The 20445-nt window shown below is 39.3% G+C and overlaps 1 protein-coding gene across 3 annotated transcripts in view; it reads left to right on the forward strand.

The window, feature by feature from the left end:
* LAMA4 (laminin subunit alpha 4) overlaps positions 1 to 20445 on the forward strand; it is a 141670-nt gene that overhangs the window by 81877 nt on the left and 39348 nt on the right. For all 3 annotated transcript variants that reach the window (XM_055432776.2, XM_055432775.2, XM_055432777.2), the window contains 6 exons: positions 3314 to 3430; positions 7249 to 7397; positions 11215 to 11356; positions 12043 to 12139; positions 18501 to 18617; positions 20180 to 20359. In XM_055432776.2, the coding sequence (XP_055288751.2) occupies positions 3314 to 3430; positions 7249 to 7397; positions 11215 to 11356; positions 12043 to 12139; positions 18501 to 18617; positions 20180 to 20359 (802 nt within the window). The remainder of the gene's footprint in view (positions 1 to 3313; positions 3431 to 7248; positions 7398 to 11214; positions 11357 to 12042; positions 12140 to 18500; positions 18618 to 20179; positions 20360 to 20445) is intronic.

Consider the following 20445-nt stretch of genomic DNA (forward strand, 5'->3'; position numbering starts at 1 on the left):
CACATGTCACTTTAAGAACTACAGTATGGCTTAAAAAAAAATAATACCGAAATTTCAATCCTTATACAAAACCAAAAATAACCACAAAGTTTAATCATTTTGATGTGTGCAAATAATAGCCACACAACTAGTGATTATTTATTTTGTATTCCTACTCCCAATGTGAAAGGATAACAGAATAATAAAAATCTTTATCAGATGAATATGAGATTCTGTCTCTTTAGGGACTCTGATAAACCAAAGTTCCACCTTCCCAAGACTTTCTCTGTCTCTTTTTTTTAAGTATGAGGAGACTTTTGTTTTATTTTTTGCATTGAAGTGGATACTGAAGCATGCTGAAAAATGCTAATTATGTCATTTTCCACTAATTATTAGTTTCTAAATTTTCTTCTGTTCAAATTTTCCATCTTCTGTGAGCAGATCTTTGTTTCAAAGCTAATTTTATTCATTTCTGTCTAATTCTATATCTGGCGAGTGACAGAAACCCTTTAACTTGAAGCATATCGTTTCCAGCTACTACCGATGAGCTTATCAGGCAGTGCTGTTTGCACGTGGTTTTGAAGCTTGGCTGTTACTTCAGGGTGTTAGCTGTGTTCCCATAAGGCAGCTCAGATAGACGAGCTTCCGGAAGGGGTCATATCTCATATTCTGTAACGGGAAAACTGCTCTGAGAGATCTAGATAATACCAATCTTTTTCACCCTTCTTCCTTACATACTTTAAAATATTGCTTTTGTGCAGAGTTGTATAACTACCTGTCCTTGTGAAGACAAGAACGGTTAACCCCAGATAGTCATGCTGTTGCTTGATGGATTTTGAAGGGAAATTTATTTTTTTTTTAAAGTTCTTACACTAAGAGGATGTTCAAATGAGATGCTTTTCTGTCGCTAGACCTATGTCTTCCCCTGTAGCAAGGTATGTGGAGAAAATGGGTTTCATTCTTCTTTTCCACTAAATTAGGAAAGAGTCCAGGGAGTGACACAGGACAGTAAGATGAACTTTAAAAGTTTTAAAATATGTCATTCAAGTGTAGGCTTTTGTAATGATTTCTGTGATATCGTACCATAACAAAAATTTCAATTCCAATTTAAATTACCATTTCTAAAGTAACTTCAGCTCATTTTTTACTCAGGTTACAAAACAAGGCTTTTACTTTTTCCCCTCCTAAAGTATCATTCTGTGTTCCTTTCAATCTCTGAAGTGCCACAATGTTTCTTCAGAATCACAACATCCCTGAATGTGAAACTCCAGAGTGACAAGTATAAATGAAAGTGTTCATCAGAAAATATATCCACACTTGGAACAACCCAATGGGAAAATGGAAATTTCTCCAAAGAAGAAATACAAAAGGCCAAGAGGCACATAAAAAAAATACTCAACACCACTAAATATTAGAGAAATGCAAATAAAAACTGCAATGAGCTATCAGTTCACACTGATCAGAATGGACATTATTTAAGTGTTTACAAATAACAAATGCGGGAGAGGGTGTGGAAAAAAGGGAAACCCCCCCCCACAGTGTTGGTGGAAATATAAATTAGTGCAGCCACTTTGGAAAGCAATATGAAGATGCCTTAAAAAACTAGCAGTTGAACTACCATATGACTCAGCAGTCCCACTCCTTGGCATATACCTGGGGAAAATCATAATTCAAAAAGATACAGGCACCCCAATATTCATAGCAACACTATTCACAATAGTGAAAACATGGAAAAAACCTAAATGTCCATTTCCAGATGAATGGATGAAGAAGATGCTAGGTATATACATACAGTGGAATACTGTGTATGTGTGCTCAGTAGTGTCTGACTCTTTGCGACACCATGGACTGTAGCCTACCAGGCTCCTCTACCCATGGAATTTTCCAGGCAAAATAACTGGAGTGGTTTGCTGTTTCTTTCTACAATGGAATACTACTCAGCCGTAAAAGAACCAAATGCCATTTGCAGCAACATGGATGCAACTAGAGATTATCATACCAAGTGAAGTAAGTCAGAAAGAGAAAGACAAATACCATGTGATATCACTTATATGTGGAATCTAAATATGGCACAAATGAACCTATCTCCAAAACAGAAACAGACTTGTAGACAGGGAGAACAGACTTCTGGTTGCCAAGGAGGGGTGTGGCAAGGGAGAGGGATGAACTGGGAGTTTGGGGTTGGTAGATGCAAACTATTATATTTAGAATGGATAGACAACAAGTTCTAATGTATAGCACGGGGAACTATATTCAATATCCTGTGATAAAACATAATGGAAAAATAATATAAAAAAGCAATGTATATATGCATGTGACTGAGTCACTTTGCTGTACAGCAGAGGTAACACAGCATTGTAAATCAACTATACTTCAATTTTTAAATTTTTGAAAAGGGAAAAAAGGAAGAAAGAGCTCCCCTGGTAGCTCAGTGGTAAAGAGTCTGCCAGTGCAAGAGACCTGGGTTCTATCCCTGGTCCGGGAAGATCCCACATACTGCAGGGCAGCCAAGCCTGTGTGCTACAATTACAGAGCCTGTGTTCTAGAGCCCAAGAGCTGCAACTACTGAAGCCCGTGCACTCCACAAGAGAAGACCCCTCACTGAGAAGCCCGTGTGCCACAACTAGGGAGTTGACCCCGCTTGCTGCGACTAGAGAAAAGCCCGCGCAGCGAAGAGCCAGCACAGCCAAAAATAAATAAATAAAAATTTAAAATATTTTTTTAAAAAGAGGGACAAACTGTATCCACACTTGGGCAATTTACCTCTTCAAAACACCTGAACATCTAACGTAAAGAGTAGGAAGAAGCGAGATCAGAATTTTATGCTTTGATATTAGGATCACTTTAAATTTCTGAAAGGACTTTAAGATTCTTTCGTGTATACTTTATTCCTGTCCAGATGAGCTATTTGTGCCTGGCCCAAAGTTAGCACATGATAAATGCTTTCTGGAATTCGGTCACTTTTCAGTGACTGCAAATACGGAGCCTGTGTTCAGTCCTGTAGCCTTGGCCCCACTTCACATTTATGGAGAAAGAAGCAGGGGCCCTCTCTGGAGTGTCAGTTCTCTTTGATGTGGTGGCACTGTAAGTAATAATCATAACTGAGTTCTTCAAAGCTCCTGAGGAGCTTACCTTCATTGTCTCCGTTTTATAAATGAGAAAGCTGAGCCTGGGCTGGGTGGAATTCCCCAGCGTGGCACAGCAGTTCAGCAGTGGGTCTGAGATAGGATCTGGCTGAGTGCAGTGACAGCAGGCTGACAGCACTCTCCTAATGCCTTCCTTGTCTAAAGTGACCTTCTCTCTCTCTCTCTCTCCCTTGCTTTTCCTCCTGCAGAAACAGCATGAGAGAGTAAGGGAACAGACGGAAGGGGTGAACGCGTCCCTGAGGACGTCTTCCGACTCACTGATGTTGCCGCGGCTGACCCTTTCAGAACTTGATAGCATAATAAAGGTAAGGACACATGTGACTTTTTCAGGTTAGTATTCATAGTAGGTTAGAACATTAACTCAGTGTCACAGAGGAGTAATCGACTCCATTCTATCAAGTTAGGTGGCATCGTTAAACTGACTGCCTTTTTCAGTTTCACTGTTCAGTTGCCACTGGCCACATATGGCTACTTAAATTTTAAATTACTTAAAACGAAATAAAATTTAGAACTTCCCGGCTGGTCCAGTGATTAAGAATCCACCTGCTAATGCAGAGGACAGAGGTTCAATCCCTAATCCGGGAAGATTCCACGTGCCGCAGAGCAGCTTAGCCCAAGCGCCACAGTTGCTCTGAGCCTTCATGCTGCAACTACTGCTGCAAGCCTGCTCACCCTGGAGCCTGTGCTCTGCAACCAAAGAAGCCACCACAGTGAGAAGTGCTCACCTTGCAACTAGAGAAATCCCTCTTGCAGCAAGGAAGCCAAAAGTAAATACTTTTTAAAAAATTCTTCAGTCACATTAGCCACATTTCGTGTGCTCAGTAGCACCACATGTGGTTGGTGGCTGCCATTTTGGGCAGCACAGCCAGTCACAGAAAGTTCTGTTGAAAGTGCAAATGTAGATGCGTCCTACTTACCCTTTATGCATAAGTTGTATGTTTAATAAAGCTGGGATTCAAAATCAACGAAAGTCACATTTTTTAAAGTAGAAATTTTCCAATAAATGCAGTGAACCAAACTATCACTGAAGTACTCTTGGCTCATTTTTATTACCTTTGAAAGGATATTATCTTAAAGTCATCTGATCACCGTCCTACTCTTTGACAGTTTTAGCTTCCTTTCTATCCCTACCCTCATCTGGTTCCTCAGTGACATCAAAACCCACATGAAAGAGTCTACCAGCTCTCAGACCTCCGGTTCCTTCAACTTTTCCTCTCTGACAAGCTTTTCCTCCCCATCCACCTCTGTAATCCCTCGTATGACCAGACCCAGATCTTGTCATCAATAAGAGTACCTCTCCCAAATCCCAGTATCAAGCACCTCCCTCCCTAAGCTTGAAGAAGGAAATGGCAACCCATTCCACTATTCTTGCCTGGAAAATTCCATGGACAGGGGAGCCTGGCAGGCTGCAGTTCATGGGGTTGCAAAGAGTCGGACGCAACTGAGCACCCTAAGCACCATCTCTTATCGCCCTTACTGTAGAGTGTACACTCCAGAAACTCTCTGCTGCTGCTGCTGCTGCTAAGTCGCTTCAGTCATGTCCGACTCTGTGTGACCCCATAGACGGAAGCCCACCAGGCTCCCCCGTCCCTGGGATTCTCCAGGCAAGAACACTGGAGTGGGTTGCCATTTCCTTCTCCAATGTGTGAAAGTGAAAAGTGAAAGTGAAGTCGCTCAGTCGTGTCTGACTCGTAGCGACCCCATGGACTGCAGCCTACCAGGCTCCTCCGTCCATGGGATTTTCTAGGCAAGAGTACTGGAGTGGCTTGCCATTGCCTTCTCCGAGAAACTCTCGAGCCACTCCAAGATCTCCTCCATCTCATTTGCACTACTCCTTTCACAGTCTTTCTTCCTTCAGTTCAGTTGCTCAACTCTGTCCAACTCTTTGTGACCCTGTGGACTGCAGCACGAGCAGCTAAAATTATCAGTATAATCATTCTTTGCAAACACCCTTTACTTCCATACATGCTTCTTTCTCTTTTATACTCACCTGAGGATTCTAATCCCATAACCCAGTAAACCCAAGTACCCTCAGCATCGTGGCCACACCAGAGAAGCCAGTATGACTGGTGGGAAACCCGCCTCCCGTCTATCAGTCTGGCTGGTGAACTTGCTTCATGCTTCACTGAAAATTAGGAACAATGAGAAGAGAACTCCCTTCATTTTCGCTCCTCAAATCTACCAGTCTGCTTGCATGTATACCCTACTTCTCCCTTCCTTTCTGTTCTCATTAGTGAAACATCCCTTCTCCTGTCAGAGTTCAGTCCCTCCACCTGTGTTCTGAATCCCACACTTCCTCCGCTCAACAGTAGGGTTACTGGGTTTCAGTCCATCAACTTGTGCCCTCTCTCTTCTGTTTTGCCTATTTCTTACTCTACTGAATCATTACTGCCAACATAGAAACATACTCTAGTATCTGATATCTTTTAAAATTAAAAAAAAAAAACTTTCACATCCCCTCTGATCTCTGCACCATTACTCTGCCTCGCAGAAAACATCTCAAGACTTCTATATAGTTGCCATTTCCACCTTCCAGCCCCCCACTGTCTACTGTACTTAATCCATTTGGAGAAATTACTGGTTTTCAGTGTTGCAGTCTCTGAGGAGAACTATCAGTAAATGCTACCCACCTTCAGGACCTAAGTTCTAAACAAAGCTGAAAAATAGTAAATAGGAAGATCAGGAATATCACCTTTATTTCAGCTAAATTGAGGTGTGGCTTTTTATAATATTGTAAAATAATTAGCCTCCAATAAAAATTTAAAAAAAAAAATAAAAAAATAAATTTTATTTCAAGTGGATTGGCTGATACTCAGTTCCAGAATTAGCAGGTCTGCCCACTGAAACTGCCAGTATCACAAGGTTCATAGGGGTGCCCAGGGCAGCTTGCAGTGCATGGAGGAGCACAGGAAAACTCAGCTTTCTGCTGGCAGCTTGCTCCCCAGAGGCAGCGGTCTGGAGTTGAGCAGAGTCTATATAGTTATACCCCCAAATTTACCAATCAAATAAACCACTTCTCCTCTCAGAGCAAAGTAAGGAAAAGGTTCAAAGGTCACTAACTGAGCTCCCTTCATAGAGATGGAACATCACATCAGGAGCTTGAAAAAAGTGCTCCCCACTAACAGTTGGCTTATGTCTTCTAGATAAAAAAGAAAACTAAGTGACCTGCTGAGAATCAGATAGAGGTGAAGGGAGGAATTCCTATTGGCTTTGGAACACTGACAGTGTTTAGAATCACTCTGTTGAATGACCAGGAGAGCAAATTTCTTTTCAGAGGTGAGGGCCCAGCCAAGGCTGGAAGTAATAGGTTTGTAGCAGCATCCTATGTGTGATCTTTAGCCAAGATCATAGGTCCACAATTGAACTAAAAATTAAGAGAGGTCACATCGCAAGGTGAGTGTCAGTGAGAGTAGCCAGCACAGGAAATGCAGGTGAGAGGTCAAATAAGATGAGAACTGAATGATAACCCTGAGACTTAGTAGCTCAGAAATCATTAAGTAAATTTCTGTGTTGGTGGAGCAGTGAGGTAAAAACCAGACTGGAATAAGTCAAAAGTGTGAATTTTAAAATGATGAAATAGAGATAGCATGTATAAACACTTTATTTGCAGAGGGGTTCTATTTTGCTATGGAAGGATTAAAATTAGGGAAAAGTGAGGACAGTGGAGCATTTCTATTTAGTTTAGTTTTCTTTTTAGACAAGAGATGGCAGAGCATGTCTGAATCAGTAGAGAAGGAGCTGAAGATGCCAATAGGTAAATAACTATGTATATAGTCTTTTAGACTTCCCTGGTGGCTCAGCTGTAAAGAATCCACCTACAGTGCATACAATGCAGGTTTGATCCTTGGGTGGGGAAGATCCCCTGGAGGAGGGCATGGCAACCCACTCCAGTATTCTTGCCTGGAGAATCCCATGGACAGAGGAGCCTCGTGGACTACAGTCCATAGGGTCACAAAGAGTAGGACACAATTAAATTGACTAAACATGCATGCATAGCCTTTTAGACTCTTCTGGATCTGGCCTGAAGCTTACTGAACTTCACAGTAAGGAGGAATAGAGATTATCTTTGGTGCTCCCTAGGAAAAATATTTTAAGTCTCTCTGAATTCAATTTTTTTCTTTAGAATGCTTCAGGGATTTATGCCGAAATAGATGGAGCCAAAAATGAACTTCAAAGAAAACTATCCAACCTGAGCAACCTCAGTCATGATTTAGTTCAGGAAGCTGTTGACCATGCACGGAACCTTCAGCAAGAGGCTGATGAGTTGAGCAGGTAATACCCTGGTTGTAAGAATGCAGACATCTCCAGACTGAGTAACTTATTTATGTTCACTTTCACATGACAGGGTTGCTGGGATACTGTGTTAATAGTTTGTTTTTAGGGTTGGGCTTGCGTGTTTGTTTGTCTGTTTGTTGGTTGGCCAGTTTGAGAACCAGTTGTTTACTGAAATTGCCTTGGGGAGACAGTCTTTCAATTTTAAAAAATCTGTCAGATTAGAGATCTGTGTTGTAGCAGGGTAGCTCTGTTCCACAATTAATAGGATAAGCTAATACATTTTAGTTAGGGATATAACTGCTCCACAAAATATTATCAGGTAAATCAGATCCCTCTGCAAGGTCTAATTCTGCCTTCCTTTCAGAGACAGCATGAGCTTTTCATACCCAGTAAAGCTGGTAGGAAGTCGACAATATAAGGGACTTGTGTCAAGTCCTCTAGCTGCTTCACAGTGCCTAGCAGAAACTATTTTATTTCAACACCTGTTAAGAGAGCATTGGTTGATGGTTTTCCTCACAGTGCCTAGAAGAGAGTCATAAGCACTCATTTAATGTTAATTGAAATGTACTAAAATATTGGAATTTAATTCATGATCCTGAAAAATATAGGTAAATAACAAGATCATTGAAAAGAAAGATTGCAAATATGGCAGTTAGAAACAAGGATTGGTAAAGGTCATGAGTTAAATAAGAACCAGTATTCACTTCTGTTCAAAACTAAATCACCTTTTTTTTCTGATTGCCAAATTTTTCAAATATCCTTCCAAGTCTCCCGAGAAGAGAGGGCAGGGTTGGAGTGGGAATGGATAGATCATGGGTAAAATCTTGGTGTGTGAGACGGTGTTGTATACAGCTCAGTGTCATGTTCCCAGGAAATGGGCTTTTTATCAAGTCAGTCAAATGGAACTTGGAGAAAATGGTAGCTTTGGTAATAACTGTATTGGTTGGTTATTGTTTTTGAGATTAATTTTTTGGCTGTCTTCGTCGTTCTTTTGTCATTTAGTAACTACAACTGTTTGGGAGTTCCCTGGTGGCTCAAATGGTAAAGAATCTGCCAGCAATGCAGGAGACCTGGATTCGATCCCTGGGTTGGGAAGAACCCCTGAAGAAGGGACAGGCAAGCCAATCCAGTATTCTTGCCTGGGAAATTCCATGGACAGAGAATCCTGGCAGGCTGTAGTTCATGGGGTCACAAAGACTCAGACACCGCTGAGCAACTAACAGCTCATTGAATGGGATACCAACACAAACCTTCTCTAAATGTCACCCTGCAGCAAACAGAGTTCTAGCTAGAACTTCTAAGGAAGTAACCCCAAGCTGTACATGAAACATAATCAGAAATATCAATCACCTTAAGTCTCCTTTTTATGGTTAGCATATTTCTACATATATTCAGGAAAACATCCAAATTTATAGATGTCTTTCCTTCAAAATGTGAATATTCTTCGACATCTATGTGGTATACCCAGTAGATCTGCATATTTTGTCTCAAATAGAAATACATATAATTCATCAAGAAGCTTCCATTTCGAAAGCACATTTTTGTTTTGTATATCGATATAGTACCCGTTTTGTGCCTAGTAATGAAAACAAAGAAATAAAGGATTTTTGTTTCGAGTTCTTAGGTACATCTGCTCACCAATTCTAGCCAACAGAATTTCTAAGTATTTAAAATATTGGTAACATTTTATATCTTTTATCCATTTCTTTTAAAACCTTCTCAGATTTTAATCTCTTTTCCATTTCTGAACAGGGAGTTATAGGGAGATATAAGTAGCAAGCATTTGGATCAGAATTACCTCTGCAGAGCAGGGCTGCATTATAATTTTCATGGGCTGTAAAAAAATTTAATTATATGTCATAACTACCTTGATATAAAGGCTAATGTAAGAATTACTGTTATCCTCATTTTTCTTCTGATTTCAAAAAAGAAAAAAATTAACATGAAAGCATCTTTGTGGGCCCTTAGTGTGCCTAATAGATATCAGCCCTATTGTAGCGGAGCCAGAATGATGGTGACCTTGGACAAAAGAGAAGGGAGTTGCCAAGGAAGTACAGAGGAAATCTCTCTGAGCCTAAGCCGATGCGCAGAGACCGAAACTGGATGGAGGAGGCTGAGAAACGATAGGCCAAGCTCAGAAGGTCCAGGCGGTGTGAAGAGAGGGGCCAGTGTAGGATCTATAATGTCGTGTAGATCCCGTCACAGTGACTCTTCTGAGAAGTTGCTGATGAATAAAGTGATACTAGTCATCTGTATCCAGAGTTGGAGGGGAAAGGTTGGAACTGGTGGGTTGAAGACTGAATAAAATTGAGACAAAGGGTTTAGGATGGGTTGCGGAAGTGAGGGTGGAGTTCAGAGTATAGAGGAAGAGTTTGTCAGTAATATGAATTACTATGTGGATACCCATACAGTTTGACATTTCCATTTAGGAAATAGTTTAAGTGTAATAGTAAGCCCTGAGATTCGCTAGATGCCAGGCATGGTACCAAGCACTGAACATATTTTATCCCGGTTGGACCTCACTTCAATCCTTTGAGGCACATATTGTTATCAACCTCTGCATGGGGGTGTCTAGTGCATGATGTGCTGTGCTGTGCTTAGTCGCTCAGTCCTGTCCAACTCTTTGTGACCCCATGGACTGTAGCCCTCCAGGTCCCTCTGTCCATGAGGATTCTCCAGGCAAGAATACCGCAGTGGGTTGCCATGTCCTCCTCCAGGAGATCTTCAACCCAGGAATCGAACCCAGGTCTCCCTCTTTGCAGGTAGATTCTTTACCATCTGAGCCACCAGGGAAGCCCAGGAATACTGGAGTAGGTAGCCTATCCCTTCTCCAAGGGAACTTCCTGACCCAGGAATTGAACCAGAGTCTTCTGCATTATAGGCAGATCCTTTACCAGCTGAGCTACCAGGGAAGCCCCCCAGTGCATGATGGGTATCAGTAAATATTAGAGGAACCTTACAGGAGTCAGAGGAGACAAAGGCAGAGAAAGTGGTATAAGGATCAGGGTGATTGTGAGGCAGGGCTGTGCACTTAAGGGGAGTACCTAGGCCTCAGCAATGAGACAGACCTGAACCATGTTTGCCCTGGGCAAGTTGTGCACCCTTCCTCAGAGCCTCAGCAACTTTTATGGGAAAGGAATAACAATGTCAACTTCACAGGTGTGGTAAGATGTAGAGATATAGTCTATGGAATGGGGCTGACCCCATATCTGCATGTGATGCTCAATACATATTATAACCCTTCTTCAAGAAATATGTGATCTGTTGTATAAAAGAAAGAAAGAAGATTGAATAAATAGAGTGAAACCAGCTAATATTTATTAATAACACCATGCTGAGGTTATGCACCCTCTCTGAGAGCCTTACTTTCTTTGACAGGAAGGGAATAACAGTGCTGATTCGGGTAAGCAGTAGGTGGGGATGAATGTGGGTTCATTGCTCTGCCTGACGCCACCACATAAACAAGCTCTTGCTTGAAGAGGTGCAGATGCTGTTTTAAAATCAGCATTTCTTTTCCTTGAGGCTGCTGCCAGGCAGGCAATTGCCAAGGAGCCAAAACAAGGTGAAGTCTTGAAAGAACTAAAAGCAGGGGAATGGGAAGACGATGTGCCCCTAGGAAAGGCCACGAGGTGGGAGGGCGGGCAGTGAGGGGTGAGGAGGGGGCGCGTGGTTGAACACTGCCCAGCCAGGTAACTTTAAAAAAACGAAAAGGAAGTGCCTATAGTCCTGGAAGTATTCTAATCAGACTCTAAAAATGGCCCTATTTCCCAGGGAGGTAAAAAGGGGCAATAATGCCAGGTTTGTTCATTAACAGGAATTTGCACAGTTCAGATATGAATGGACTGGTACAGAAGGCTTTGGATGCTTCAAATGTCTATGAAAATATTGCCAATTATGTTAGTGAAGCCAATGAAACAGCAGAACAGGCATTGAATATCACTGATAGAATTTATGACGTGAGTATTCCCTTATTTTAACATTCATTTTTATATCCATATGTTGCCTTTTCCTGGCTTATGACTTTGTTTCCTAATGTCATCTCTTGAGCTTCCAATATAACACAAATGGCAGAAAGAGCAGCAGAACTGAGAAAAGACCATTTTATTTATGTTATGAATGCTTCAGTAGTACAGGTTCTTCAAGATGTGTCATACTCCAGTCAGTGAATGCCAGTTCCTTTAACATAAGCTTTTTTAAACCAAAGTCCCTGAATAAAAAATATCGAAGACTAGTTCCTGCTGATATAGAAGATTGTTGTTGTTCAGTTGCTCAGTCGTGTCCAACTCTTTGTGACACGTGGACTGCAGCACGCCACTAAAGAAGATACTTTATGCATGTATCCAGATTTCCTCACCTCAAAACATTGTTTATTCCACAGCTTCTTCGTGACAAGCACTTTGGTGGAGCCTTGGCCAGGCACTATTCTGAGTTCACTGAATTTTCTTCAAAAACCATTTATCTTGTAAATATCAAGGATATTATTTTCTCGTGTTTACATTTGACCTTAATTTCATGAAAATGAAGCTGTATGAATTTTGTTTGGTGTTTAGCAGATAAAGTGTAAAGCATTTAAATCCTAGAACAATGAAAATTTGATTTCTTTTGCTGTCATTCTTACTTTCTCTCTCCGATTCCTTTGTAGGCTGTGAGTGGGATTGATACGCAGATCATTTACCATAAAGATGAGAGCGAGAACCTCCTCAATCAAGCCAGAGAGCTGCAAGCAAGGGCAGATTCTAGTAAATATCTTCACTTTCCTGTCTGCCTTCTGATTTGTAGCTGCTTCCCTCCTTTCACACAGTGTTTCTGCATGTAAACAGAGGTTTCAAAATTCTAGAAACAGAAAAAAGAAATTGTTTCATTTGAATATTGCCTTAATAGTTTCTGCTCATAGTCAAGGTATAAAAAAAGCAGCTATTAGATATTTTTAAATAAATTGTGGTTTTAAAAAATTTCCATGTAGTAAAATTACATGGAAACATATAGTTATCCAACATATAATAGATATTCTTGCTAATCAAAAAGGCTAATTAGTAGAAACTTGCTATAAATACCAATTTTCAGGGAGTTATTACCATAAAATACGCTTCACCCTAAAATTATATCACACATAATGTAACCTTTCTTGAAGAATTCAGAGGCCCTTTAAAACTTTACCATGAAGGGGGTCTTCTCTGGTGGTCCAGTGGCTAAGACTGTACCCCAGTGCTGGGGGAAGGGAGGCGGGTTTGCTCCCTGGTCTGGGGACTAGATCCCACGTGCCGCAACTAAAAGATCCTGATGCTGCAACAAAGACCTGGTGCTGCCAAATAAAGAAATAAAAATAAATACTCAAATTTTACCACGAAGAGATGGTCAGCAGTGAGTCAGGAGGACAGGGCACCGCAGAGCCCTCTGTTTTTTTGCACTTTTTTGTAGTTTGTGTTCTACCCAGTTGCTGCATTTAGGACAATCCTAATGACCACATGGAAAGAAGCACTTCCAAAGGCTGAGGCCTGCATCTGCTAAATCAAGCACGTCTAAGATTGGGAGAGGGAAGAAAAAACAAAAGTGAAATGATTTTAGTTAGCTTTGAATCTTGTTTAGTTACTCTTAAAAACAAACTGAAAATGTTTACTAAAACTTACTCATTTCTGGGGTAATGAGCTCATTCCTAAGGATATTCGAGCATTGACTAATGAGGTCGGAAATCCATTATCTAGCTAACTTCTGCCACCTAAAAACAAAGACCAAGTTTGAAACTGAAGATTTCATGTGATTTTTTCAAAGTAATTAATCCCAAGTCTAAATGTTCATTTTTCTCTTTTTTTTTTTTCCAGAGAAAATAAATGCATTTATTTTTATATGCAGACTGTTTAACTATTTAATTAAGTAAAACAACTATTATTTTTTCTGGGTAAACAAAGGCATTAAAAATGCTGTTTCTTCATTCTAATTAATTTATTATACAAGTCTAGTCTTACACATGCTCTTTAGAAAAGAATTAGAATATTAACAGTAAAGAATTAGAATATCAGTAGTAAAATATTTTTGGATAAATGTTGTCATATCTGTGTATTGCTTTTGTTTGTGAAGACCAGAATATGTGGGTCTTTGTGATGCAGTAACAAAGTATTTTATTCTCCTTGATAATTTGCAATGTATTTTCTCAGTCTTGTCGTTATTTAGTTGTTGAACCTCGTGAAAGCAGTTTTTGTATTCTAATAATGTTATCTCTTCAAAGTTGCATGTTTTATGTGCAGATTAGTCTCTTGGTTTGGTTTCTGAACATTTTGCAGATTTGGTCACCTATTTCACGATCTTGTTTGGTTAAATCCCTTCATATGTTTATTTGCAAAAGAGACACTTATGGGAACTTAGGACTGTATGGCTCAGAACTTGCTTCCCTTTAGAAAATATGAGTGTTTATAATATAAATTCACATTTTCAAATTAAATCATATTCATCTCTTGAGTTATATTGTAATTTCAGATTACTGTTAATTCATTTCCAAATGAGTTCCAGTGATCAGTAATCTTTATTTACCAGGTTTCCTTTTCTTCATTATCAATGTCAAATAGCAATCTGTAATAAACTCAGGAAGCTACTCTTTTTAAAAATCTTCTACTGAAGTCATTTGTAAAATGGAAAATGTTTATGTAAGACAGTAAGTTCCAAATAGGACAGACTTTTTATGAAGCATTTCTTCTTTTAAACATCCAGCCCCAAATAGATTTTCTTTCTTCTATTTTTATCAGACTCCAAATATAGTTAAATATATTTAGCCTCAGTATATCAGCCAGTGTTTTTTGCAATAGCAGACCAAAAGAAAGAGTGAATAGACTGCTTGTATCACAATATTAAAAAGTTAAAACTAAAAGGAGAGAAGGTGCAAAACAACTACAAAAGATGTTTAAGACCCTCCTTGCATTCTGGGGAATTATTGACACTAACCAGAGGAAACAAGAAAGAAGCGCTTGTACTTTAGTTATGTTGTACTTGGTACAAGTACATTGACAGAATCAACTAAGCATCACCTATATATACCTGTTACACACATGTATGGGAAAAAAAATAACTGTACAATAAAACCAAGCACACCAATACTGTATAATTGAAAAGAGACAGTATACCTTCAGAGAGTTTATATCTGTAAGCCCATTAGAGAGAAGGAAAAGAAGAATGGGAAGTGAAGAAATTACTTATCTGTCAAGAAACATACATTTCTTGATGCTTTGGAAGTAAACAAAGCACGAAACAGTTCTTGGGAAGTTGATCCTTCAGTTTAGGTGACGAGATTTTACATCGTGACTTGTTTATATTTGTGCCAAGATAGCCCCAGTTAAGATCTATGCTACAAGCACATTTTCGAGAATAATTTTTCAAGGAAAAGACTTATAATCAAAACAGGTACTAGAATGAATGGAAAATCTGATGTATGTAATCTGGAAAACTGTATGTATGTGCATATGTATAATAAATCTAATCAGTAATTAAGTCCTCCCATGAGAAAATCTCAAGGCTCAAATGGCTCCAGTAGTGAGTTCTCCAAAACACTTGAAGAAATAACTCCATAGTATATAATTTCTTCCAGAAAGTAGAAAAATTGGAAATACTCTGTTTTTCCATGAAGTCAACAAAATTTAGACATCAAATCCTAAGGACATTATAAACAAGGAAAAATATAAGCCAAATTCTCTCAGGAACAAAGATGTGAAAATCCTATAAAAAAATTAGCCAATCAAATCTAGCATACATAAAATTGGTAATACATGATCAAGTTAGGTTTATTCCATAATTTCAATATTTTAACATTTAAAACAGTAGCAGTTCACCACATTTACGAAACATAAGAGACCACGCATATGCTTATCTCACTATGTGCAGGAAGATCATTTAACAAAATTCAGTACCCACTCATGTTTTAAAAAAACTCATAGCAAACTAGGAATAGAAGGAATCTAACAAGGAAGAATATAATAATATTCATCAAACATATATTCATACTGAAATATTGAAAGCTTCCCCATTAGAACTGGAAATAAGATAAGGATGCCCCACATTATCAATCCATTGTGTAAGTACCTAGGTTAATTCTGTGTAAAACAATTAGAAACTAACTTTTAAAATAACACTGTTTGCCGTAACATAAAATACCTAGGAATAAATCTGATGAAAGATGCTAAGATCTTTACATACACATCAAACTATAGTACACTACTGAAGAAATTAAAAGATGATATAAATAGAGATCAAAATGAGAATTTAGATCTAAGGAAGAATAAATAAAACTGTATTATATTTATATATATTTAATATATAAAAGTACATATACATTTTTATATAATAAAAACTTCCATTAAATGAAAGTTTTTATTATATTAAAAACTCTATAAACTGTATTATTTATATATGTTTTTGTTCAGTTGCTCAGTCATGTCTGACTCTTTGCAACCCCGTGGTTGCAAAGCAGCAGGCCATGTTTCCCTGTCGTTCATCATCTCCCAGAGTTTGCTCAAACTCATGTCCATTGAGTTGGTAAGGGCATACAACCATTTCGTCCTCTGTCATCTCCTTCTCCTTCTGCCTTCAATCTTTCCCAGCATCAGGGTCTTTTCCAGTGAGTTGGCTCTTTGAAACAGGTGGCCAGAGTATTGGCGCTTCTGCTTCAGCATCTGTCCTTCTAATGAATATTCAAGGTTGATTTCCCTTAGGATTGGCTAGTTTGAGCTCCTTGCAATCCAAGGGAATCTCAAGAGTCTTCTCCAATATCACAGTTCAAAAGCATCAGTTCTTCAGCACTCAGCCTTCTTTGTGGTCCAACTCTCACATCCATAATGACTACCGGAACAATCATAGCTTTGACTATACGGACCTTTGTCAACAAAGTAATGTCTCTCTTTTTAATATGCTGTCTAGGTTTGTCATAGCTTTTCTTCCAAGGAGCAAACATCTTTTAATTTCATGGCTACAGTTACCATCCACAGTGATTTTGAATACCAAGAAAATAGTCTGTCACTGTTTCCATTGTTTCCCCAGCTATTTGCCATGAAGCAATGGGATCGGATGCCATGATCTTAGTTTTCTGAATGTTGAATTTTAAGCAAGCTTTTTCACTCTCCTCTTTTGCCTTCATCAAGTGGCTCTCTAGTTCCTCTTGACTTTCTGCCATAAGGATGGTGTCATCTGCACATCTGAGGTTATTAATATTTCTTCCAGCGATCTTGATTCCAGCTTGTGCTTCATTCAGCCCAATGTTTCTCATGAGGTACTCTGCATATAAGTTAAATAAGCAGGGTGACAATATACAGCCTGACATACTCCTTTTCCAATTTTGAACCAGTCCTTTGTTCCTTGTCTGGTTCTAACTGTTGCTTCTTGGCCTGCATACATGTTAGGTGGCAGGTAAGGTGGTGTGGTATTCCCATCTCTTAAAGAATTTTACCACAGTTTGTTGTGATCTATCTACACAGTCAGAGGCTTTAGCATAGTCAATGAAGAAGAAGTAGATGTTTTTCTGGAACTCTCTTGCTTTTTATATGATCCAGTGGATGTTGGCAATTTGATCTCTGGTTCCTCTGTCTTTTCTAAATCCAGCTTGTACATATAGAAGTTCTTGGTTCACGTACTGTTGAAGCCTAGCTTGAAGCATTTTGAGCATTACCTTGGCTAGCATGTGAAAGGAATGCAATTGTTTATTTATGAGAGTAATGTATTATTTATATATATATTAACATTGTATATATAAATATAGTTTTTATGTAATAACTTACATTAAGTGGAAGATTTGAATTTGTAAAAATAAGAGTTTCTGCCAGAATATATCTGTAGATTTAATATAATTGCAATTAAAGTACCAGAACTGTATATACATATATGGGATATTTCTAGAATTTCTTTGGAAATGGGCATGGATAGGGGAAGCAAGAATAACCAGCACAGTCTTAAAGAATAAAAAAACAGTTGAAAGATTTAAACTACTCAAGACTTTTAACTGTACAGAAATTAAGACAGTGATACAAAAGATATAAAAAATCATAATATTCTATGATTTCTTTTGAATAAAGCTTAAAAATAGACACAGCTAAGGAACAGAGGTAGGACTACCTTTGGGTAAGCATAGAGGTCCCAGGAAACTGTAAAGGGCTAACAATGCTTTTTTGTTGCCCTAGGTATTGTTTATATTTAGCATTCAGTTTGGGAAAATTCATCAAGCCATGCACTTGTAATTGTGTACCATTTTCTAGATGCGTGTTGTGTATCAATTAAAATTTTATTAAAACAAGTAAGAAAAAAGAACTATTCTTATCTAACCAGTCCGCTCTTAATCAGTTGTGCTGCTGCTGCTAAGTCACTTCAGTCGTGTCCGACTCTGTGTGACCCCATAGACGGCAGCCAACCAGGCTCCCCCGTCCCTGGGATTCTCCAGGCAAGAACACTGGAGTGGGTTGCCATTTCCTTCTCCAATGTGTGAAAGTGAAAAGCGAAAGTGAAGTCGCTCAGTCATGTCCGACTAGTAGCGACCCCATGGACTGCAGCCCACCAGGCTCCCCTGTCCATGCGATTTTCTAGGCAAGAGTACTGGAGTGGCTTGCCATTGCCTTCTCCGAATCAGTTGTGCTACTAGGTGTTATTAGTCACAGCAGTACTATATTTTTCAATTAAAAAAATTAGCCATTATCTCTGTACCCTTTATGAGTTACTTTATGACATCCTATATCACTCCCAAGCAGTGTTACAGGCTTTCTGCAGTCCTTTACCTCTTAACTGAAGTGCCACTATTGCGGACGACTCCTTTGCACAAGGGGCTTCCCTAATAGCTTAGTTGGTAAAGAATCCACCTGCAATGCAGGTGACCCCAGTTCGATTCCTGGGCTGGGAAGATCCACTGGAGAAGAAATAGGCAACCCACTCGAGTATCCTAGCCTGGAGAATTCCATGGACTATGTAGTGCATGGAGTCACAAAGAATCAGACATGACTGAACAACTTTCACTTCACTTCATTTCCATGGTACAAACCAGAATTTTTTTCATTGAAACAGAGATTTCACCACACACCCCACCCCACCCCCACCCCCGGCATCTTTGCCCTACTTGTACTTCTTTTGGCTTCTCCACAGGCAGTGATGAGGCAGTGGTGGACACCAGCAGGCGCGTGGGTGGAGCCCTAGCAAGGAAGAGTGCTCTCAAAAACAGATTAAATGATGCCATTAAAAGACTACAAGCCGCAGAGAGAGGTGAGAATCTCAAACAAAACTTAAGCTCATTCGTTTGTTCACTAATATTAAGGTAAACCTCTGAAGAAAGAGTAAGTGATTCCCTGCTTATTAATCTTTTTATAAATAATATTGCTTTCTGATGACAAAAGAAACTTCGTTTATCTCTCTCTCTCACACACACACACATATACACAAAAGTCCTGGAAGATAATAAAAGCTGTAGCTACATCATCTAGGGATGACAATTAAATTTAAGAGCATTTTCCTCCAGTCGTGTGTGTGTGTGTGTGTGAGAATGAGATCAGGTTGTTTATACTGTTGGGTAACCTACTTTCTTGTGAACATCCTTTTTCATTAACAAATAAGCCCTAATTTGGTTACTGGGTTTCTCTGGCCCCAGCAATAAACAGCGGCTCTCTGTTACATGGCATGTCTTTCTCATAGTGCAAGCAGAGACCACCTAGCCAGAGAGGGAAGCAAGAGCACTCATGTTGCCTAATCTGAAACTGCGGGGTATCTCAGAAAGATGTGATGGGAAGCAGATGTGCCTTTCCTGGCATAGTGAAAGTGAGCACATTACTGCTGGATGTGGTATTTCACTACATGGAGCAAATCCAGCGGCAGTACCACAGGACACCAAAGCCCTGACCGGATGGGTCTCATCGGCATCATCAGAGCTACTGCATGCTAAGCCCTGGGCTGCATTTTACAAACATCATCTCATGTGGGAAAGTATTGCTTTTAGGCTGATGTGAACCCCAAGGCTTGTCAAGTTTGGGGAGCTTGCTCGGAAAGGTACAGCAACACAAAGACGATGACCCAGGATTCAAAGCCACACTGTCAAGAGTTCAGAGCATGAGAGGTTGAGTTAAATGTTTCTCTGGTTTAAAAAAAAAAAAAAAAAATGCTAAACCTCACCTGAGAGATTTTTAATTGTTTTTATTACAGAAGTAATGCATGCCCATTGTAGAAAATTAGAAAATATAGATAACAAAAGAGAAAAAACAAGAGAAATCTGTTATAATTTCTTTATCAAGGAAACAAACGTTTTGTTGTAAACTTGTTTTTAATTTTAAATATATGACTTAAAAATTGCACTATAGATCTCTTTTGAAAAGTACTTTTCTTATTCAAAAATACCTTTCCTTACCAATTTATGTCTGCATCATTTTTATGGCAGAAGGTGTCCTACAGAGATGAAAGTGATATTTACAGTGAATTTCAGGCAAACATTTTATGAGTTAGTAGCTCATGCACATTTTATATAGTTTTCACACCAGGTCTCTAACCTGAAGTAATATTACTCTTTAAAAAAAAATTACCTCTAATTTGGAAATGTTTTAAATGAACTACATGATTTTATTGAGACTTTAGAGTCTTTCAATCTCACTTGTCAATACTGTTTACAGGATTCTTATGCACCTAACTTACATCATGATTAACATACATGTAAAGGTCTCAGTTTGACTGAAAACCCTGAATTTGAGGTCTGTTGCGTCCCAGTGATTAAATGAGTATTCATGATCCCATCAAAGGCCCTACTTCTTTGCAAAATAAATGTCCTTGTGCCCTGCGTGAAGGTGATGCTCAGCAGCGCCTAGGCCAGTCCCAGCTGATCACTGCAGAAGCTAACAAGACCACAATGGGAGTCCAGGAGGCAACCGCCCCGATGGCTAGCAATCTAACCAACTGGTCACAGAATCTTCAAAGTTTTGACTCTTCTGCTTACAACACTGCCGTGGACTCTGCCAGAGATGCAGGTATCACCTAGCAACTTCACAACTTGCATCCAATTGAGGGACTGGTCATTAAACCCTGCATATCTTTTGTTAAGAAGCAGTTTTTT

This window comes from Moschus berezovskii, chromosome 10, assembly GCF_049115385.1.
Source record: "Moschus berezovskii isolate FMDL1 chromosome 10, NW_MosBer_1.0, whole genome shotgun sequence".
NCBI classification, from domain to species: Eukaryota; Metazoa; Chordata; class Mammalia; order Artiodactyla; family Moschidae; genus Moschus; species Moschus berezovskii.